The 23,540-nt window shown below is 40.3% G+C and overlaps 2 protein-coding genes across 2 annotated transcripts; both read right to left on the reverse strand.

The window, feature by feature from the left end:
* Nucleotides 1–16,936: 16,936 nt before the first annotated feature.
* On the reverse strand, nucleotides 16,937–18,191 carry LOC110709204. The gene is made up of 4 exons (XM_021887415.1): nucleotides 17,868–18,191; nucleotides 17,747–17,777; nucleotides 17,227–17,687; nucleotides 16,937–17,050 (listed from the first exon to the last, which is right to left on the reverse strand). Exons 1-4 carry the CDS (start codon nucleotides 18,189–18,191, stop codon nucleotides 16,937–16,939), a joined length of 930 nt encoding a protein of 309 aa, XP_021743107.1.
* A 563-nt stretch (nucleotides 18,192–18,754) lies between these two features.
* LOC110709206 lies at nucleotides 18,755–19,711 on the reverse strand. The gene has a single exon (XM_021887416.1). It carries the CDS (start codon nucleotides 19,709–19,711, stop codon nucleotides 18,755–18,757), a length of 957 nt encoding a protein of 318 aa, XP_021743108.1.
* Between the last annotated feature and the right edge of the window lie 3,829 nt (nucleotides 19,712–23,540).

Raw genomic sequence — 23,540 nt, forward strand, 5'->3', positions numbered from 1 at the left:
ACAAATAGCATATCAACTCAAGCACTAATTAAAACTCCATAATTATCCTTAAGGATATTTAAAATAGCAGTAGATTAGGGATGCAATAATGCATTTAATCTAACCTTGTAATGCTTGCATTAATCAAGGCTTAAAAAGATTTAAAATTTTCGTTGAAAAACGAAAAAGCCCCAAAAACTTGGGTTTCTGGTTCAAATTTGGCTTCTAGACAACTCTCAAAGAGACTTGAATCTGTTTCAGAATGTCGATTCCACCCAAAAATCACTATTTTTGAGCCAAAATCTGGGTTCGACAGCCAAATCGAGAAAAATACGAGTGTTAAAATTAATTAAAACGAGCTTCTAATCTAATTAGAAAAGCAAAACAAGAATTTAAATCTTACTTTTAAAACACCTAATTAATAAATAATTGCAAAAATTAAAAGGAGCATGGCTCCGATACTGCTGTAGGGTTTTGTAGTGATCCACACTACGTGGAATGAAACCCGCCAAGACCCGCCCCCATAATAAAAGCAATTAACAAGCAAAACATAGTTTAAAGCATAAGATAGGATAAAAGATTGACGCGTGCTTCGCTCAACTATGAGCTCTTACTTGAACCCCGAAAATACGAGTCCTCCGACGGGATCGTACCCTCGAACCCGACTCGAACGTTCTATGCCTCGAAGGTTAGTCAAGGCCTGGACAAAATAAACTAGAGTTTTACGAATTTCAAGGTATGCTCAACAATGGAGTTTCCTTTACTTTTCAACTCAAGTGTGTTCTTTCCTAAATACCCATGCCTTGGTATTTATAGGGAAATGAACCCTTGATTTTCATTTCCCAACCAATGTGGGATAATAAGTAATTTTGATAATTAATTTAATTCCAAATTAACTTAATAATCAAATCAATCACAATGCAACAAGTGTCAAGGGGAGAGAGAGAGAGTTAAGTGAGGACCAAGAAGAGGTGGGGGGGACCATTGCCTTGCTCCCCAAGGCTTTGCCTACGCCTTGGTCCCCACCCCTCAAAAAACCGGCATAGGAGGTTGCTGGGCTGGCAGCCAGCTAGCCCAGCCAACCAGCACAAGGCAGCAAGCATCAGCCTAGCCAGCCATGCGCGCTGCATGTTGCTGTGCAAGGTGATGCCCATGCTTCGGCTAGCTAGGCGCTGCTGGCTGCCTAGATCTCCCCTTCGCACGCTCACACGCACGCCCACCCAGCATGCATGCTGCTAGCGAGCCACGCATGGTGGGCATCGCCTCTCGCACAGCTAGCATGCACTAGCACTCGCATACGCACACGCGCAGGTGTGATGTGCTTGGTGCGTGGCCTGCGATGGTGCCTACGCACACGCACACACACAAGGATGATGTGCTTGGTGCGTGGCCTACGATGGTGCCTACGCACACGCACACACGCAAGGATGATGTGCTTGGTGCGTGGCCTGCGATGGTGCGAGACACACACAGATATGCACACACGCAAGTGCCCAGCACTGCGATGGCTGTGCTTGGTGCGTATTGTCTACGATAGCGCCTAGGCACTCAGGCAAGCACACTGCTGTGCTGCGATGGGCTGCCTAGTGCCCCTGGAACACATGGCGTGCCTAGCACACCATGGTGCGCCTATCACGCACATGGTGCGTCTAGGCTCGCTTTGAGCTAGCCTAGCCTAGCAGTCCACATGGCTAGGCCAGTGCGATGCTACGGCTACGCTCATACTTGTTGCTTGTGATGTTGCGACATTCGGTCTCGACGCCCTAGGCTCGATATCCGACGTCTGTATTCGTAAAACTACGACGACTCATTAAATCCTTCGGATCAATTCGTCGTCTCGGATCGGTTGTTCGATTGGGTTCGACCCGAAGGGTTCAGTTAAGATTAAGCTGTAATATTAATTATACCTTAATATTACTGATCGGAAGCGGTTTCCACCTAGGCATTCCGATTACTTGACCTTACTGAAGAATTAGCTGTGTAATAATTCTAAACCCTTTATCAGAATAATACACTTGTTGGAAGGACACCATTCCTTTCAACTATTGCAACCATTGGCATCTTGGAGTGTGTTTACATCGTGTAATTGAGAAAGATTAGTATTCTTTGACGCTTGTCTCCCCTTTTGAGTCCGAATAGAGCACAAGTCCACCCTAAAATTCGATTTGCTTTTCTAAACCTTACCATGTTGTGTTTGTCTATGTAGTGTTTTCTTTATCTTTCTTTTCTTAGTTTTGCTTGAGGACAAGAAAGAGGAAAGTGTGGGGGATTTTGATGAGTGGCATTTATGCCACCATTTCACCCTTTTTCACTAGAGAATTCCCCCGATTTGTCACTTGTTTTTACCTCATCTTACCGTTTTTACCTTAATTTTAGTTACTTTAGCTCCCTCTCGTGTTTTTCCTTCTCTTTTATCTTTTATTTTACTTTTTACCTTCTATTTGTGTGTTTTGATAGCTCCTAGCACTCGTGGGCGAATTTTGGACCTCTAGACGGAATTAGAGTTCCAAAGGTAGCTTGCTCAAGGAAGAAGAGATGATGCAAAGGATGAGGAGATGCTGCAAGGGAGAGGGCGCGCTGCTATAGGTAGCCTCGGGCGCGGGCTTCACAGCCGCGGCCGCGGACAGGGAGGATCCTGAGCTACGTAGCTGTTTCTAGAGATGGGTGGGAGATGGCCTGTAGAGGTCGCGGCTCAGAAGGTTGCGGGCGTGGCGATCTGGGTTTTCCCAACTTCGTACCCACGAAGGAGAGGGCGCGACAGCTTGACTGGAGAGGCCTCTCCCATGCCCGTTTCCCTTGTTTTAACAAGAGACTATAATAGTCTTTGGCTTGAATCTTCTGGCATCCACTATTCCATTGACATCAAAAACACTTTGTAGAGAGAGAATATGAACATCTTTTAGAGAGAGAAATTAGCTAGTCTTCAAGTTTCAATCTTTGTAATCAAGATATTCAAGTTTTCTTCAAGATTATTGCAACTATTTCATATTTGGCTAGTCCTTCATCATTTATAATAGTAATCTCTTTTCCCTATTCTCCTATCTTTAGTTTTTTTGCTCTTATTTATGTTTTCTTCCATAAATTTCCTAGCTTTACTTGTTTCATTGCTTTCTCTTTGATTTAGAATCATGCTAAGTTGTGTTAGGATTGAATACATGTTTAGTTTAGTTGTCATGGCTATTTTCCTTTCTCTAGCTCAGATTTCTAGCTAGAGAAGGGGGTGAAAATCATGTTTGCTTGAGTTTCTTTTGATTGTTGACTGGGTTTTACCTTGAGTTGATGATTTGTGCTTAAATATGCGTGGAGTTATTGTGTGCACCTTTAACCCCAATATGTTAGTCCTAGATTAGATGCATGAGAATGATCTAGTTTAGGTTTGATTGATTTCATCAACTTGCTTTGAGTAGTTGCATGAGAATGAATTGCTTCGAGTAGAGTTTTTACTCCTTGGTATAAATCCTTATTGATTTTCATTAGTGTCTTGTTGATCATGATTGGAACCCCCTCTCCCTAGTGCTTTTTGCCCTTGTTATCTCTATAGTTTTGCCTTTTATTTTCACTTTAGAGTGTCTAGTTTAATGTCCTTATTTTTGGCTTGATTAGGTCTCTTTTGATAGATAGTTTAATCATAGATCTTCTCAAAACAAACTATAATACCCCCTTTGTCGCTAGCAATAGATTCTAAATTTCACAGTAATCGTGCATTACCCCCGTTCGAGTGGTGATCGCTAGAACAATGTACCACCCGGAAGGGAGCTGTTCTCGTCAACAATCACCCAAATTGGTGTTGCCGGATGTCTGCTCTTTTTGGAGCAGACGGTTTCAATTAATAATATTGATCTTCTGGTGTTTTTTGCACCGTACGAATACAAATGCAAAAAAGAAATAATGTATTTCTCATTCAATATACAAATTTACAAAAATTACGAAAATACAATATTTCTCAGAAGTAGTACTTTTTCAAGTTGTCTACATTCCAAGTACGAGGAAGTTCCCTGCCGTCTGGGGTTTCTAGACGATATGTACCATTTCTAACTTCTTCAAAAATCCGGTAAGGGACTTCCCAATTGGGTGTTAGTTTCCCTTGTTCATTAGCCCTACCGGTTGCCTCAAGCTTTTGTAGCACAAAGCTTAAGTCCCCAACTTTGAGGGGCCGTTTGTGTACTCTCTTGTTGTAAGCTCTCGTCATTCTCAGACGGTAAATCTCATGACGTAAGGCAGCATTGACCCTTTTTTCCGGGAGAGTGTCCGATGCTAGGCGCATGGCTTCCCAGTTTGCTTCTTCATCATAGAGCATGATTCAAAGTGTTGGTTCATATAACTCAATAGGAAAGACAGCTTATGTGCCGTATGCCATGAGGAATAAGGTCTCAGTAGTTTCCCCTTTTTCAGTTGTTCTGATGCAGGACGTGAGGTAGCTCATCCGCCTGCTCTTTCAAATTTCTTTTTTATGCCGTCTAAGATGAGCTTGTTAAAAGCTTCAACCTGACCGTTTGCCTGAGGACGGCCTACGGATGCAAAAAAATGTGAGATTCCTTGATCTCCCAACCAACTCTTGAGTATGGACGTTTCGAATTGAGGGCCATTGTCAAAGACCATTAACATGGGTACCCCGAACCGGGTGATGATGTTTCTCCAAATAAAGGAGATGACATCCTTCATTTTTATGGCCTTGACCACCTCCGCCTCAACCCATTTGGTGAAGTAATCCACGACAACCAGGATGTATCTACGACCGTCTGTGGCAGGCGTATATGGCCCCAGAATATCCATGCCTCATTTGGGAAAGGGAATCGGGCTGTAGATAACTGTTAGGTCAGTCGCTGGCTGGTGTAATAGACGACCAAACCTTTGGCACTTGTTACACTTCTTCACCAGGTCTAAGGCATCTGCCTCAAAAGTGGGCCAAAAATAACCCTGCCGCCTAGTTCTTTTTGCCAGTGATCTACCGCCTATGTGTGAAGTACAATAGCCCATATGCAGATCTTCTAATACTTCTTTTCCCTTTTCCGGGGTAACACATTTCATCAATGGATGTAGGTAACCTTTGCGAAAGAGTTCCCCTTTATGCATGACGAAGCTTAATGCCCTTTTCTTTAGACCAGCCACTTCCGAAGATGCATCTGGCAAGGTGCCATTTACAAGATAAGACCGGATGGGGTCCATCCAAGTAGAACTCCTATCAAGAACTCCAATGGGATCATGCATAATACTTCTCTTTTCCATGACTTCCCAGAAGACTGACCTAGGCGCATCGCAAGTGGCGGATGATGCCAATTTTGAAAGTGCATCCGCCTGATTATTTTCTGACCGTGGCACCTGACTTAAATTGAATTCATCAAGTGTCCCGGCCTCATCCTTGACCGCCTGGAGGTATTTAATCATTGTCGGATGGGTGGCTTCATAGTCACCGTGGTATTGGTTGACAATTAGTTGAGAATCAGAACTGGCATCAACTTTCCTTGCCTCTGTCGCCTTACACAAGCGGATACCGGCTAGCAGGGCCTCATACTCAGCTTCATAGTTTGAAGCCTGAAATTTGAACCGTAGTGCATATTCATATTTATCCCCTTCAGGAGAATGACAAATCACGCCTGCACCACAGCCGTTCATTGTAGAACTTCCGTCTACAAACAACTTCCAGACCTGATCAGTATTTTCCGGTTGTACCGGCCTAGTCATTTCGATAATGAAGTCGGCAAACGCCTGACCTTTCATTGCCTGTCTTGGTTCAAAAGTTATTTCCAGACTTTGGATTTGAATAACCCATTTTATCATTCTACCGGATGACTCCATAGTGGCCATTGGCCGCTTGAGTGGCTGATCAATATAGACGGTAACCGGATGAGCCAAGAAATAGGGCTTCAACCGCTTGACCTCTTTATACAAAGCCAAGCCAAATTTTTCAATCATGGGGTACTGGAGCTCAGCATTTCTAAGCACATGGCTGATGAAATATATCGGGAGCTGCTTGCCGTCTCTATCAGCAAGGAGAACAGCACTTAGAGAATGATCTGAGACGGCTAAGTACATATAGAGGGCCTCTTGTGGTAGAGGACTCACTAATCTTGGTAAAGAATGCAAGTGCTGCTTTAGTTTTTGAAATGCCGCCTCAGCTTCTTCCCCCCATTCAAATCTAGACCTCTTTCTGATTGCCGGGAAGAAGTAGAGACACTTGTCGCCTGACCGGCGAGAAATCTTCTAAACGCTGCCAGACAACCGGTAAGCTTTTGGGCCTCTCTGACGGTACCGGGCGACTGCATGTCAATCACCGCCTGCACCTTATCAATATTGGCTCCTATGCCCCTTTGATCAATTAGAAATCCGAGAAACTTCCCAGACTGAACACCGAAGACACACTTTTTAGGGTTAAGCATGACCTTATGCCGCCTGAGGGTGGTGAAGGTTTCTCGGAGGTCAGCTAGATGACCCGCCCGTTATTTGGATTTGACTATCATGTCATCAATATACGCTTCTACGTTTCTCCCAATTTGATTGGAAAAGACCGTGTTTATCATTCGTTGGAAGGTAGCAGGCGCATTTTTCAACCCAAACGGCATCACTGTGTAACAATATAACCCTTGGTCAGTGACGAATGCCGTCTTTTCTTGATCCTTCTTCCAAAGGGGAATCTGATGGAAACCTGAGTAGGCATCCATGAAGCTCATCAGAGCATGACCGGCTGTAGAATCGACCAAATTGTCTATCTTTGGAAGCGGGTAACTGTCCTTTAGACATGCTCTGTTCAAATCTGTGTAATCTACACACATCCGCTAGGTTCCATTCGGCTTTTTCACAAGGACAACATTTGCTACCAAATCCGGGTAGTAGCATTGCCGAATGAACCCGGCATCCAGTAGCTTCTTGACCTCGGCGGCTACCGCCTGAGATCTTTCGTCACCGTGGTTCCTCTTCTTTTGCCTAACCGGCTTCTTTTTGGGATCCACGGCAAGTTTGTGGACAGCTAGATCCGGACTGACGCCTAACATCTCTTCCACTTCAAATGCAAAAAGGTCCTTGAATTCTCTTATCAGTTGGAGCAACCTTGTTCCTAACCTTTCAAAAGCAACCGTCCCCACTTTGACAGTTCTATCTAGCCGACTTTCACCTAAGATGATATCTATACTCTCGCCAGCTGGCTGGGGTCGGAGGTCATCTGACCTCTCCCCGGACAATGATTTTTCTTTTCTGTCGGGTGCCATTTGGTCCGCCTTTCTCTTTTTACTGGCTGCTCTCGAAGCCGGTGCCGCTTGATCACAGTCGTCAAGTCCTGCAACATCCTCGTCTTGACCGTCTGCAACCATTGTTGGTTTAACGTATGAGAGGTAACTCGCCGTCTTCTTGTCCCCACTCAAGGAACCGACAGTGCCATCATCCCTCTCAAATTTTATCAACATGAGAGACGGGATGATGACTGCTTTGGAAACATTAAGGGTTGGCCGTCCCAAGATTAGATTGTAGGTCGTCTGCTCCTGAACAACGAGGAATTTGATGACTATGTGTCGCCCGCTGCCCTTTTCACCCAGCCGGATGGGTAGGTTAATCCTCCCCACCGGATGCACTACTCCTCCACCAAAACCAACTAAAGGGTGAGGAGCTTGATACATGCTGATAGGTTTGTACTTGAGCTTCGTCAAGCATTGATAGCTTAAGAGATCAGACGAGCTCCCGGTATCTATGAGGATCTGGCCTACTCGCTGATTAGCTACCTTACATCCGATGACTATGGGGTCATCATGAGGCCGCCTGACCTGGCCCCCATCCTTTTCAGAGATAAGAAACTTTAGGGAAGTGTTTTTAGATGATTGGCCCTCATCAACTGAGTTAACCAGCCTCCTAATGTTGTCCTTGGTTCCCCGGATGGTAGGACCCCCACCAGCGAACCCGCCTGCTATGGTGAAGATGGTTTCCTCATCCGTATCGGAATGACCAGCCGGTGTTTTAGGCGGCTGTCCCTTGATTTGCCTGGGAGCATCCTTGGACTTGGGCATGTAAGATTTCAGTGCCCCCTCATCAGCCAACCGGTCAAACAGCAACCTTCAGTATCATGACCAACATCCTTATGGAAGTGGCAATATTTGCTTTTGTCCTGGCTGTTGACAGGACTTTTCATTGCTGACGGCTTCTCAAGTTTTAACCAGTCTTTTACCTCCTTTAGAATGGAGGTGCAGTCTTTTGTAAATTCATACTTTGGAATGTATGGATCTGATCTCCTTCCTCTTTTCTGGGACGGCTGACTAGCAGGTTCCGCCGCCCATACTTCTTTCCTTTTCCTTTCTTCCTTCTTTGCCGGCTGAGTAGGCCGGCTCTCTCTCTTATCGACTTTCTTGTATTCTGATGGAATCTTTACAGCACAGAGTTCCATCGCCTGGATATAGGCCTCAGCTTCCATTAAGGCCTCATGGAGGGTGGAAAATCTCTTCCTGACCAAATCAAACTTAAAAGTAGACTTGTCTTTCAGACCCTTGAAGAAGTCTGTATAGTCAACATCATCAGACAGCCCCTGAATCTGGATTCTCATCAGATTGAACCGCCTGACGTAGAACCTTAGTCCTTCCTTCTTTCCCTGCTGTATTGCCCCTAAATCAAGGGTCGTCTTTTTAGCAGGAATGTTCATGGAAAAGTTTGAAGTAAACAAGTAAGCCAATGTTCTAAAATTGTTGATACATCCGGGTGGCAAATTTCTAGACCACCGTTGGGCAATGCCCTTCAACGTAGCCGGGAAGTATCTGCACCAGGAGGCGTCCTCCAAACCCTGCAAATATATCAGGTTGGTGTAAGCCATGAGGTGATCTTCCGGATTGGTGGTACCGTCATAGGCACCAACTAATACATTTTTTTAATTTGGCCGGCTGTGCCGCCTCAGTTATATCCCTTGAGAACGCCGTAGGCTGTTCCCTAAGGTTTAGCAGCCGGAGTTGCCAGTCCATTGGCTAGACGTGTGGCGGCTGACCCCCAAAGAGGGTCGGCTACATGTAAGGAGATCCATACGGCATGTATGGTGACCCATACGGTGCCGGCTGGATAACATTATGGCAAGAACGCGCGGAAACCTCACGCGACTGACTTTCTCTGTTTGTCTCAGAATGCTGCATGGATGCATTCTGGAAACTATCCGGGTAGATCGATGTTGAGGCCGACGCGGACATGTGGTGACTTCTCTTTTCTTGGATTAAAGTTCGAGCGTCAGAGTAAGTCTTTTTTTATCCATCCGGTTGTATATGCCGGATAGGCTTCTTTATTCCCTCTACAAGGAAACGAAGTTTCGAAATGTTGATGATCCTATCTGTCACCTTGGTCTTTGGGTGAGGCGTAGGCATGTGGTCTTTTAACGACTGTGACGTTTTCTTTCCGGAACGAAGTTTTTCCTCTACCTGACCCTTATGAGGGTTGGTTGACTTGTTAAGGAGGTTTATGATCTCCCCTTTGAAACTTGTCATGAGGTTCAGGAGTTTCTCTCTTGAGACAGGGGCAGCTCCTTCCGCCGCCTGGGTTAACCCGGCCGGCCTTCCGGTCGGGCTGCTAGGAGCAGCCTCAGCCTCAGCCTCACCCCGTTTCTTCCTTTCTTTGGAACGGGTGCGCTTTGTTCTAAAAGACCCGTCTGGGGCAGTAGAAGTTTGAAACTCATAATTGTCACAGGTGTCTTGGTCCGAATGGACTTCGGGTTCCCCGGGAGGTTGCTTACTACCACCAGGCAGTACAGGCTCAGAAGTCATCTAGGAAGTACTTTCCCCAAAGACGACGCCAGATGTATCGGGGATTTTTGATGTGACCTGCGGGAGAGTTACAATTCCTAGTATGCGCAGTCCGACGTCTGTACCTGTAAAATCACGGAGACTCCGGCTGGGGGGTGGAGTTCCGCCTCCGACGATCAAGTTAGAATACGTCTAAAGTAAAATGTACGGAACAGTAAATACTTCTCGCTGATTGGGAGAATTGTGCAGTTATTTATTGCTCGGGATTTGTGTTTCGATTTGTGTATCCCCAATAAATGTGGTCTGCCTAACTATTTATAGTGGGGGAGTTCAATTCCCCAATTTAGGGTTCAAAGGACACGTGTCGCAAAGGGATTGGGGCCTATGCTGACCACTAAGGGGATGACACGTGTCAGGGGCCTATTGGGCCACGTTTCTAGGGTAATTTTTACCTTAAACATGTTTGATTTTCATTTTATTCAATTAGCTTTGTTGAATACGTTTGACTTTCATTTGATTAAAAAAGTTTTGTTTGAATGTGTTTGAATTTCATTTGATTATCTTAGCATTGTTGAATGCATTTGACTTTCACTTGATTCAAAAAAGCTTTGTTTGAATGTGTTTGACTTTCATTTGATACAAATAGCTTTGTTTGAATGTGTTTGACTTTCATTTGATTCAATTAGGTTTGTAGAATGCATTTGACTTTCATTTGATGCAAATAACTTTGTTTAAATGTGTTTGACTTTCATTTGATTCTATTATCATTATTAAACGCATTTGACTTTCATTTTATTTAAAAAATCTTTGTTTGAATGTGTTTGACTTTCATTTAATTCAATTAACTTTGTTTGAATGTGTTTGACTTTCATTTGATTCAGTTAGGTTTGTTGAATGCATTTGACTTTCATTTGACTCAAAAAGCGTTGTTTGAATGTGATGGACTTTCATTTGATTCAATTAGCATTGTTTGAATGTGTTTGACTTTCATATGATTCAATTAGCTTTGTTGAATACATTTGATTTTCATTTGATTCTGTTAGCATTGTTGAATACATTTGACTTTCATTTGATTCAAAAAAGCTTTGTTTAAATGTGTTTGACTTTCATTTGATTCAATAAGCTTTGTTTCAATGTGTATGACTTTCATTTGATTCTTTTTTTTTTATTTTTTTTTTATTTTTGGTAAGTAAGTAGTTTTATTACCAAAAACAGAAGGAGGGCAAGCCTTCACCCAAACTACACAAGCCAAAAGGCCAAACAACCCCACAAAAAGGAAAAAAACAACAGACCCCCCCTAACTAAAGCTTACCAATACTAAGATGGTGAAGCCATTTACAATGTTCCCTCTTCCAAGTGGTATCAATGAAACCTCTAACTCTATCTACAATTTCAATTTGAATAGCTTTACAAATATACTTAGGATGATTAACAACCTTCTTCCAATAAGCATGATTCCAAGCAAGCCATATATGATACACTACTGCTGCAAGGACTGCCATAACTACTTTCCTCTTAATCTTATCCTTCATACTCTTTCTCCACCATCTCCAAGCATCCAAAATAGGCTGAGAATGAGCTTAAATACCAAGCCAGTAGCTCAAAAAACAGATACAGGCCTTACTATAGCTACAATTGAAGAATAACTGGGCAGTGTCTTCTTCAGCTTCCCCACACAGTAAACAATTGACATCTTGACAGATACCAAATTTAACAAGTTGTTTCCTCATCCTCAGTCTATCCCAAACAGCTAGCTAGGTGATAAAGGAATGCTTAGGCAAGTTATAAGAGTTCCAGACCCAATTAACCCGGTCCACAGTAGGTAAATCACCTTGCAATCTACCATAGACCTCTGAGATCTTATAAGTACTGTTCTGCCACCAATTCTGACTGATGACAACCTACAAATCTTCCTTAACAGCACAGAGTTTTTTCCATGCCCAGCCTGCGGAATTTTTAGGAATATAAGACCACCAATCATTCTCTTTAATGTAGACAGAATGCACCCACTTGACCCACAAGTTGTCCTGTTTCTGAGCAATTTTCCAAATGTATCTACCTAGAGCTGCTTTATTCCATAAACCAATGTCCCTGACACCGAAACCACCAACTGACTTAAGTTTGCAAATCCAGTCCCAAGCAACTGGGGGGTCTTGGAAAGAACAGCATTCCCACCCCACAAAAACGCACGGCACAGCTGAGTAATTCTAGTCACAACCCCAACAGGTAAAAGAGCACACTGAGCCCAATAAGTATGCATGCTCATAAGGAGAGAATTGATAAGGATCACCCTAGCAGAATATGATAAATTCCTACTAGACCAGCAGGTAATCTTATTAAGCATTTTATCTATAATGCTATCAAACTGAACAATTCTCAAGTATCTAGCATTTAAAGCAAGCCCAAGATACTTAAAAGGCATTTAAAGGAAGCCCAAGATACGTAAAACCAGTGACTTGAATGATATGGGATCTAGCTGTGACAGGAACATTGCCAAAGTAGAGAGCAGTTTTTTCAGCATTAGCTTTTAAACCAAAACATTTCTCAAAGGTCTTAAGACCTCTGACCAGCAGCTCAATAGACACCTTATCACCATAACTGAAGAGCATCAAGTCATCAGCAAAAATAAGGTGATTAAGCCTCATACCCTTGCATCTAGAATGATATTTAAACCTATTAAGTTTGCCAATCTTTCTCAACAATCTGGTAAAGTACTCGATGACCACCACAAATAATAAAGGAGACATAGGATCCCCCTGTCTTATTCCTCTCCTACCCTTGAAAAACCCATGAATGCCACCATTAATCATCACAGAAAAGGAAGGAGAGCACACACATTGCATGACCCAATCAACAAACTGAATATGAAACCCTAAAGCAATCAACATATCCTTTATAAAGGACCAATGGAAAGAATCATAGGCCTTCCTAAGATCAACTTTGATTGTGCATCTGGGAGCCTTCCTCTTGTTATTTTAGTCCTTGAGCATGTCTTGGCAAACCAAGTTATTGCCCAAAATAGACCTACCAGCTATAAAAGCCCCTTGAACCTCATCTATCAAACCTGGTAGAACCTCTTTCAATCTAACACAAAGCATCTTAGAAATTATCTTGTAGATGACATTACAACAAGCAATTGGTCTAAACTGGCCTACTTGAGTGGCATTATCAACTTTAGGAACAAGGGTAAGGAGTGTATTATTCACCTGTTTAAGTAGTCTGCCATGCCTAAAGAAATCAAGCACTGCATTACACAAATCTTCTCCAACAATATTCCAAGCAGCCTTAAAGAAGCCACTAGAAAACCCATTTGGACCTTTCACATCCTCAACATAATGCCCCTTTCACATCCTCAACACTGAACTCTCTACATAACTAACTACCTGATCAGCACTCAACACAGGCCCCTCAGCAATGACACTCTGATGTAGCTTCCTTTCAGCATCTGAATGAGAACCTAGCATGCCTTTGTAAAAGTCAATGAACGTATCAGCAATCCCCTTAGGGTCATTAGTAACCTCACCATCCTCTTTTTGAAGGCTAAACACATTGTTTTGCATCCTTCTCTTTCTAATACAAGCATGGAAGAAAGCTGTATTCATGTCACCTTCTCTAGCCCAATTAGCTTTGGCTTTCTGTTTGAGGAACTTAAGCTTAGTTTTGTGAGTTTCACTGAATCTCTTCCTAGCCTCCCCTTCCCTAGAAATGAGACTCTCATCTCTAGGATTATTGTTTAAGTCACATTGAGCCCTGGACAGAATCTCAGTTGGGAGTTAAGATCTTTAAGCCTAACCTTAACTCTCTTCAAATTCTGGATTAGCTTGAACATAGTAGTGCCTTGACCTTGATACTGCAAAGCCTTAGCAACCACCCTGGTAAAGCCTGCACATTCAGCCCAATGATTAAAAAATTTGAACGATTTTTTACCTCCCCCTACATTTTCAAGAAACGTCACCACACAAGGGCAATGGTCCATTAATCCTTCAGACAGAAATACAACATGAGCATGCTGAAAGGCAGAGCACCATCCACCATTACCAAAACCTCTATCAATCTTGGAACAAACTCTATCAGCTCCCTCATGTTTATTGTTACAGGTGTAAAACATCCCACCAGACTTCAGCTCTAACAGACTGCTAGTCTTGACACACAGTCTGAACTTCTCAACCTCAGACAAAGATACAGCAGACCCAACTCTATCCTCAATGTTCAGAACATTGCTGAAATCCCCTCCTACAATCCAAGGACCAGTCACACAACTATTGATATGACTAATTATATCTCCCAAGTGCTCTCTCAAACCTGGGTTATTAAACCCATACACAACTGTGTACCCAAACATAATCCCTGTACCTTTATGATGAGCTTTTAGGTGAATAAACTGAGCATCAATCTCAACAATATCCACATAGAACAAATCCGGCTTCCAAATGACCCAAATTCTACCATTAGGGTGCTTCGAATAATTGGCACTAACAGCCCAATCACCCCCAAAATTAGCAAAAACAGAACCAAACTTCACTGCCTTAACCTTAGTTTCAAGAAGCCCAAACAAACTGATATTATGATGTTTTAAGAACCATAAAACATCACAGATTCTATCAATTTTGTTGAAGCCTCTTACATTCCAAAAACCCAAACTATTCATGATAAGGGCTGGTATGAACTCCACCCCCCTTACTTCCAAACAAAACTCTCCCATTACCAACAATCTTTCATTCTTCTTTAGAAGGCCTCACCTGAGCATTCAGTTCCACATCAGGTCTGAAGAATTCACCATCCTCCTTATCACGCATCCTACTCAGGATTGAAAACCGCCCTTCATTCCCCTTCACCTTGTTGTTATCAGCAACTTCCTGATTCTGAACCTTATTATCATTTCTAACAGGCCTCCATAATTTCTGAGTCTGTGCAGGCAGATTACTTCTCTTAGGAACCTTTAAGTTAGGAAATAGATCTGTCCCATGTCCCATTCCTCCACATTTTGAGCATACTATTGGCTTCCATTCATACACAATAGCCTGACTCACCCAACAACCATTCTCATCCATAACTCGATGTTCTCAATGAGCTCATTCCCAATCTTCACTTCAACAACCAGCCTTGCATAAGCAATGAGTTCCTTCGTAGCAGTGGCTCTATCCATCTTGAGAGGCTTCCCAACTAGACTCCCAATCTTCATCAAAGTGCATTGCCCCCAAAATCTAAGATCAAGCCCAGGGAGCCTGACCCAAACAGGGACAACCTCAACCTTTTCATCTTTCAGATTCAATCCATGCACCCATTTTTTGGAAATCATTGGTTTCTTGTCAAAGAACACTGGCCCAGCATTCAATGCCCTCTCTCGACCTGCACACTCCTTAAATCTTACTACAAAAATACCATTGTTCATTGGGCAAATCTTATCTACCCCAAATCTTCCCCATGCCCTATGAATAAACGCTGAGAAAGCCACATTATTAGGCTTGCCACACAAAACTTAGCAAACAATCGAACTATTCCAGTAATCAATTTCAGGTCTCACATCATCCAATGTTAATTTCAAGAAACCTGATCTCCCACCATCATCCTCATTTTTCTTAGCAAATTCTTCAAGGCAACTAAAATTCATCCCCTCATCAGTAATAGAATCCAACTGAGCCCTCCAATTTAATCCCAATTTCTCAGGATTTCCAAAAACAGGGTATTTAGGGTTAGGGGTGCAATTAGTGTCATTAGCCGAATTAGAACCCAGATTACCATTACATAACATCATGATTGGAGTTGGATTAATCACATTTGACTGAATGTTATCATCAGAGTTCAAATTACAAACAATCACATCCTCTGTTTTTTCCTCAGACAACAATGGAGGCGAAGAAGAATGGATTACCTTGAGCCATTGATTAAATTGTTCACGATGCAACTCCTTCTCTTCCTTTGATACCTCTTTGATAGGGATGTCCTGAATCGAAGCCTTCTCCAGCCAGCTTTCAATGGAATAGTGTATCGAACCTACGCTCGCACTCTCATCCTTCTTAGTGAACTTCTTCGCACTAGGAGGGAACTTTTTCTTCTTCTTGGACTTAGAATTAGAAGCTTTCTTGGTCTTCTTCCTCCCCTTCTCCATTGTAGAACCTTCAAGAAAAGTGCCGGGAAATACCCCTACCCAAAACACACACGCGTTTCTTGCTTTCTCTCTCTAGACACTTTCTCTCTCTAATTTTCATTTTATTTCATTTACTTTCATTTGATTCAATTAGCTTTGTTGAATGCATTTGACTTTCATTTGATTCAAATAGCTTTATTTGAATGTGTTTAACTTTCATTTGATTCAATTAGGTTTGTAGAATGCATTTGACTTACATTTGATTAAAATAGCTTTAATTGAATGTTTTTTACTTTCATTTGATACTATTATCATTGTTGAATGCATTTGACTTTCATTTGATTCAAAAAATCTTTGTTTGAATGTGTTTGACTTTCATTTTATTCAATTAGCTTTGTTTTAATTAGTTTGACTTTCATTTGATTCAATTAGCTTTATTGAATGCATTTGACTTTCATTTGATTCATAAAGCTTTGTTTGAATGTGTTTAACTTTCATTTGATTCAATTAGCATTGTTTGAATGTGTTTGACTATCAATCTATTCAATAAGTTTTGTTGAATGCATTTGACTTTCGTTTGATTTAAAAAGCTTTGTTTGAATGTGTTTGACTTTCATTTTATTCAATTAGTTTTGTTTGAATGTAATTGACTTTCATTTGATTCAATTAGCTTTGTATAATTCATTTGACTTTCATTGATTCAAATAGCTTTATTTGAATGTGTTTTACTTTCATTGGATTCAATTAGCTTTGGAAAATGCATTTGAATTTTATTTGATTTAAAAAGCTTTGTTTGAATACCTTTAACTTTCATCTGGTTCAATTAGCTTTATTTGAATGTTTTTTACTTTCATTTTATTTAATTAGCAATGTTTGAATGTGTTTAACTTTCATTTGTTTCAATTAGCTTTTTTTTTAATGTGTTTGACTTTCATTTGATTCTTTTTTTTGGTAAATAAGAAGTATTATTAACCAAAGAAAGAGGGCAAGCCCTCAAAACAAATACAAGAAATAGCTTGTACACTCTTAAGGCCACACAACCCCCACACTAATCTATACTAGCCTCAAGTGATAAAGCACCTTCTAGGAAGGGTATTTATCACAAGACCAGAACAAAAGAGTAACTAACCCAACCCCAAGTAAAACAGAACAGAACAATAAAAGAATACAAAAATCACCAACTCAGGCTGGTATACTGTTTCTTAAGGTCTATAGCCATTGACAGTGATGTCTTTTCCATTTTCCACCTATAATCTGCTGAACCCGATCTACCACCATTGAACATAGCCTGTAACAGAGTTTCTCAGGAACTGGAACATCATGATTCTAGTAAACCATATTCCTAGCAGACCACAAATAATACACCAAGGCTACAAGAGTAGCATACCCAATTTTCCTTAGAATAGGGTCTTTAAATTTTTTTTTTTTCCAGTGCTTCCAAGTGTTCACAATATTAAAGTTAACCTCCTGAATTCCAAGCCACCTACTAATAATCAGTATACAACGTCTGCTATAGGGACAGGCAAAGAACAGGTGTTGTTGACATTCAGTGACAGTATCACATAGCAGGCGTTTGTCAGTATCACAGACTCCATGCTTGAACAACTTGTCTCTGGTTCTCAGCTTATTTAACATTGCTAACCAAGCTATGAAACTTGTTTTAGGAATATTATACCTATTCCAAACCCAATCTGTCCAACCCACCTTCTCACCAGCACCCTGAAACCAGGAATACACAGCAGCAATAGAGTAATTCTTCTCTTCCCACTTTTCAGTCAAGCAACCCTCCCTAAGCTCATCCTTTATTTTACAAATTTTCTTCCAAGCCCAACCATCAGCTTTTTTTGGAGCATAAGACCACCAGTCAGCAGATTTAACATACACATTATGAACCCATTTAACCCAAAGAGAGTCCTTTTTCTTAGCTATTTGCCACACATATTTTCCCAGGCAGCCTTATTCCAGCTTTCACAATCTCTCATACCCAGACCACCAACCTTCTTGGATTTACAAACCTAAGACCAAGCCAAAGGAGGAGCTTTAAAAAGAATAGCAGATCCACCCCATAAGAATGCCTTGCACAACTGATTGATTCTCTAAATCACATACTTGGGAAATAAGACAGATTGAGCCCAATAAGAATGTAAGCTAATTAAAACTGATTTGATCAAAACAACTATTGCTATATATGAAAGATTCCTACTAGACCAGCCTTTCAATTTATGCAGCATCTTGTCAATCAGAGCATCAAAGTCAGAAACCTTCAAGTATCTTGAATTAAGAGGGACACCAAGATACTTAAAAGGGGTTGAACCCTCTACAAAACCAGTAAGACTTAAGATGTTGTGCTTAACTCTTTCTTCAACATTCCCAAAATAGATTGTTGTTTTTTCAGAATTTGCTTTTAAACCAGACACCTTCTCAAACATACTCAGGGCTCTGAATAAGTAGTCAACTGAACTCCCATCTTGCTAACCTTTTTGAGTAACCTGGTAAGATACTCCATGACAATCACAAACAATAAAGGAGACATAGGATCTCCTTGTCTCACTCCCCTTTTTCCTTGAAAAAATCCATGTAATCCTCCATTCAAAAATAGGGAATAAGTAGGAGAAGACACACACTCCATAACCCACTGCACAAACTGATCAGGAAAACCAAGTGAAACAAGCATATCTTTAATGAACTCCCAATGCACAGAATCATAATCTTTCCAAAGATCCACTTTAATAGTGCATTTAGGGGATTTCCTTTTGTTATTATAGTCTTTAAGCATGTCCTGGAAGATCAAAATATTGTCCATAATTGATCTACCAGCCACAAAGGCACCCTGACATTCATCAATTATAGCAAGCAACACTTCTTTCAATCTAGAACAAATCATTTTAGAAATGATTTTATATGTTACATTACAACATGCAATAGGCCTAAAATGAGTCACAGAACTTGCATTATCAATTTTTGGGATCAGAGTGAGAGTGGTGGTGCAAACCTATTTGAGAAGTCTGCCATGCTCAAAAAAACCCAACACAGCTTTACACAGGTGAGATTTCACAACATCCCAAGAATTCTTGAAAAATCTACTAGAGAACCCATCTGGCCCTAGGGCTTTGTCTTCATCAATGCTCCACAAAGCTCCCTTAACATCCTCCTCCCTAAAATTCCTACAAAGAGCCCCTCTTCGATCCTCATTGAGCACAACCCCCTCCATTATGACAGTAGGGTGAAGCTTCATCTGAGGACTAGTATGAGTTCCCAGGAGCTCAACATAAAAAGTAGTGAATGCATCACTAATCAGCGCAGGATCCTGAGTGATCTCACCAGTAGGCAACGAAATATTAGGGATCCTATTATGAACTCTCCTACTCCTCAAGCAAGCATGGAAATAAGCAGAGTTTGCATCCCCATCTTGAAGCCAATGCAATTTAGCTTTCTGTTTTAGGAATAGAAATTTTGCTTTATGAGTAGTAACATATCTTGTTCTAACCTCATACTCAGCCTTAATGAGGTCCTCATTCCCTGGATCTCCATTAAACTCTTCCTGACCAGCAGCCACTGTATCAGCAGTCTCAATATTAGAAAACTGAGATAAATTCAACTGTTTTAGACATATCTTAACAGCTTGCAACTTGTTAACCAGAACAAACATATCAGTGCCCCGGACAGTTGTGTTCCAGGCTTGAGAGATGATATCATGATAACCAGGAAACTCAGTCCACATATTGAAGAAACGAAAAGGTCTTTTAACCACATCAGCACCACCAAATAAGGACACAATACATGGACAGTGATCCATAAGCCCTTCAGGCAAGAAAATATCACTAGCATTATCAAAAAATTTATGCCATCTCTCATTTACTAACAATCTGTCTATCTTAGTACATACTCTATCCATGCCCTGCTTCTTGTTAGTATAAGTTAAAAAGGAACCCTTAATCTTCAAATCCATCAAATCACAGTATCTTAGGCCTCTCTAAAATTTTCAACTTCATTCAAAGTACAAGGAGAGCCCAATCTATCCTCCATATTCAGAATGTTATTAAAATCTCCACAAACCACCCAAGGCCAGAGATTGAGTGACTAATCTCCCTAATATGTTTCCATAACCTCTCTCTACCAGCAGCCACATTTACCCCATACACCATAGTGCACCAAAAGGAGATACTAGAAGCCTTATGAGTCACATAAAAATGAATATATTGACATTCTATCCTCATCACTTGGATCATATACATAGAAGGTTGCCATATAACCCAGATCCTACCTCCATCCACCTTGCTGTAATTGGTAATAACAGACCAAGTACTACTGAAACTATCAAAGATCTTCCCAAACCTTTTAGCCTTAACTTTAGTCTCAAGGAGGCCAAACAAACATATAATATGTTGCTTCAGAAACCAGAGAACATCACAGATTTTACTAGGATGATTAAGACCCCTCACATTCCAGAAACCCCACTTATCCATTGACATTATAAGAGCACTCACCCCTCTCCCACCTTCCATACATCACCTCCCCATCCCTCACATCAATCATCTCCTCTTGAAACAAAGCCTGTCCTGACCCCGTAGGGCCTACCCTATCCTCCTCCTGATCTGCTTCCTGCAACCCAGAAAATCTATTATTTAAGTGCACAGTATTACCAAATTTTGAGTTTCTCAGTATTTCACCATGTTTCTGTGTTCTTGAACAATTCTTTGGGCAGACTTTTGTTCATTATTCTGCATAGGATTCCACCCAGTATCCTACATAGATGTCTGGACAGGCCTCCAAATCTTCTGCCTCACATCCTGTTTCTGATGTCTAGATTGAGTCTTCCTGGCTCTAGTAAACAAGTTTGGACAGTCCTATTCCACATGTCCCATACCCTTACATACCTGACAAACAACTATCTTCCATTCAAACTGAACCTCTTGCTTAACTCTGATCCCTTCTTCATCTAAGAATTCAACAAACTCAGGAAGAGAACCATTAAAAGCTACTTCCACCATTATCCTGGCATAGGCAATCCTTTCCTTGGTGGATGTAACCTTGTCAGTCTTGATTAGTTTGCCAATCAAACCTGCAATTTTCATTAAAGCCTCTTTATCCCAGAATTTCAAATCCAAATTAGGCAGCCTTACTCAGACAGGAACATCAAAAACCTTCTCCTCTCTAATCTTTAGATCAGCATGCCATCTCTTAGTAATTACAAGTTTCCTATCAAACATAATGGGACCAGCCTGTTCTCTAGCCTCCCTTGTTTGAAACCAAACCAAGAACACACCATTGTCACACGTAGCTACCCTACAAATGCCAAACTTCTCCCAAACCCTTCTCAAGAATCCATTCAAAACAGAATAGGGGGGCTGAGAGCATAGGACATAACAAACTACTACAAATTCCCAGAAATCTATCTCAGATTGAACATCCTCTTTCAGCAATCGGAGCATACCATCCCCATTAGAAGGCCTATTATCATTGTTCACATCTTCAAGATTAATCCCCTTATCAACCAGATTCTTAAACAAACCACCCCACGATTTTTACCATTCCCAAATTGATTATTCAAAACCGGGGAAGAATTGGGGGAAATCTATTTAGGGGTCGATATACCCTCAAAATTTAAATTGGGGTTAGAAATATTATCCAGATCAACATTATCACAAATTGACTTATTCGAACCAGCAATCATCATCAAAGGAGATGGATTAATCGAATTTGACTCTAACCAAGAAACAGAGTTATTAACCCTTAAAGGGGAAGAGTCAATTACCTATAACCATTGATTGAAATCAAATCGATGATCATCTTTAAATTCTTCAGAGATTTCTTTAATGGGGATTTCATCAATAACAGCTCCATCCAACCAGCTTCCCACCGAACACATATCAGAGCTCACTTCCTTTTCCTCAATCAGTTTCATGCAAGACCTAAGCTTATATCTCTGCTTCTTTTTAGCTTTAGAGGAAGATTTAGAGCCAATATTCTTCTTCGCTTTCCCTTTCTTACGGTTGGCCATGGCCCAAGCACAAGCTTTCAATGTAAAAAATGGCGGCAAAAAAGATTTTCTCTCTCTAGATTTTCAACTTTCATTTGATTCACTTTCATTTGATTCAATTAGCTTTATTGAATGAATTTGACTTTCATTAAATTCAATTAGCTTTGTTGAATGGATTTGACTTTCATTTGATATAAATAGCTTTATTTGAATGTATTTGACTTTCATTTGATTTATAGCTTTGTTTGAATGTGTTTGACTTTTATTTGATTCAATTAGCTTTCTATAATGCATTTGACTTTCATTTGATTCCAATAGCTTTATTTGAATGTGTTTGATTTTCATTTAATTCGTTTAGCTTTGTTGAATACATTTATCTTTCATTTGATTAAAAAAGCTTTGTTTGAATGTGTTTGAATTTCATTTGATTATCTTAGCATTGTTGAATGCATTTGAATTTCATTTGATACAAAAAAACTTTGTTTGAATGTGTTTGACTTTCATTTGATTCAATTAGCTTTGTTTGTATGTGTTTGTCTTCCATTTTGATTCAATTAGCTTTGTTCCAATGTGCTTGATTTTCATTTGATTCAATCAGCTTTGTTGAATGCATTTGACTTTCATCTGATTCAAATAGCTTTGTTTGAATGTGTTTGACTTTCATTTTTTTTAATTAGCAATGTTTGAATATATTTAACTTTCATTTGTTTCAATTAGCTTTTTTTTTAAATGTGTTTGATTTTCATTTGATTCAATTAGCTTTGTTGAATGCATTTGACTTTCATTTGATTCAATTAGCTTTGTTCAATGGATTTGACTTTCATTTGATTCAAATAGGTTTTTTTGAATGTATTTAACTTTCATTTGATTTATATAGCTTTGTAAGAATGTGTTTGACTTTTATTTGATTTAATTAGCTTTGTAGAATGCGTTTGACTTTCATTTGATTCCAATAGCTTTGTTTGAATGTGTTTGACTTTCATTTGATTCAATTAGCTTTGTAGAATGCATTTGACTTTGATTTGATTCAAATAGCTTTGTTTGAATGTGTTTTACTATCAATTGATTAGCATTGTTGAATGCATTTGACTTTCATTTGATTGAAAAACGCTTTGTTTGAATGTGTTTGACTTTTATTTGATTCAATTAGTTTTGTTTGAATGCAATTGACTTTAATTTGATTCGAATAGCTTTGTTTGAATATGTTTGACTTTCATTTGATTTAATTAGCAATCTTTGAATGTGTTTGACTTTCATTTGATTTAATTCGGTTTGTAGAATGCATTTGACTTTCATTTGATTCAAATAGCTTTGTTTGAATGTGTTTGACTTTCATTTGAATCAATTAGTATTGTTTGAATGTGTTTAACTTTTATTTGATTCAATTAGCTTTGATTAAATGTGGTTAACTTTCATTTGATTCAATAAGCTTTGTAAATTGCATTTGATTATCATTTGATTCAAATAGCTTTGTTAGAATGTGTTTGACTTTCATTTGATTATTTTTTTTTTGGTAAATAAGAAAGATTTTATTACCATAGGAAACCAGAAAACAACTTACAAACCAAGTTGTAACTCCAAACTACACCAGCCCGAAGGCAACCACACACCTAGATCAACCCCAAACTGAAACAGACCACCTTCTAGGAAGGGTGCCTAAACCAGAGAGGGGGAAAAAAAATCCAAAACCCGGACTAAAAAAAAGGCACCTTCTAGGAAGGGTACTTTAAACAGGGACCGGGACAAAACCAAACACAAAGCTAAAACTTACGAACATAAAAACACAAAAAAACAGCAA

This window comes from Chenopodium quinoa, unplaced genomic scaffold (assembly GCF_001683475.1).
Source record: "Chenopodium quinoa cultivar QQ74 unplaced genomic scaffold, ASM168347v1, whole genome shotgun sequence".
NCBI lineage: Eukaryota > Viridiplantae > Streptophyta > Magnoliopsida > Caryophyllales > Amaranthaceae > Chenopodium > Chenopodium quinoa.

Coding starts and splice junctions, on each gene's coding strand:
- LOC110709204 (XM_021887415.1), bottom strand. CDS start 18,191: ATGTTTGAGAAGGTGTCTGGTTTAAAAGCAAATTCTGAAAAAACAACA. Junction 17,778..17,867: donor CTGTCTTATTTCCCAAGTAT/GTGATTTAGAGA, acceptor GCTTGGTCTTAG/GTTTGTAAATCCAAGAAGGT. Junction 17,051..17,226: donor GGTGGCTTGGAATTCAGGAG/GTTAACTTTAAT, acceptor ACTCTGTTACAG/GCTATGTTCAATGGTGGTAG.
- LOC110709206 (XM_021887416.1), bottom strand. CDS start 19,711: ATGGATTTGAAGATTAAGGGTTCCTTTTTAACTTATACTAACAAGAAG.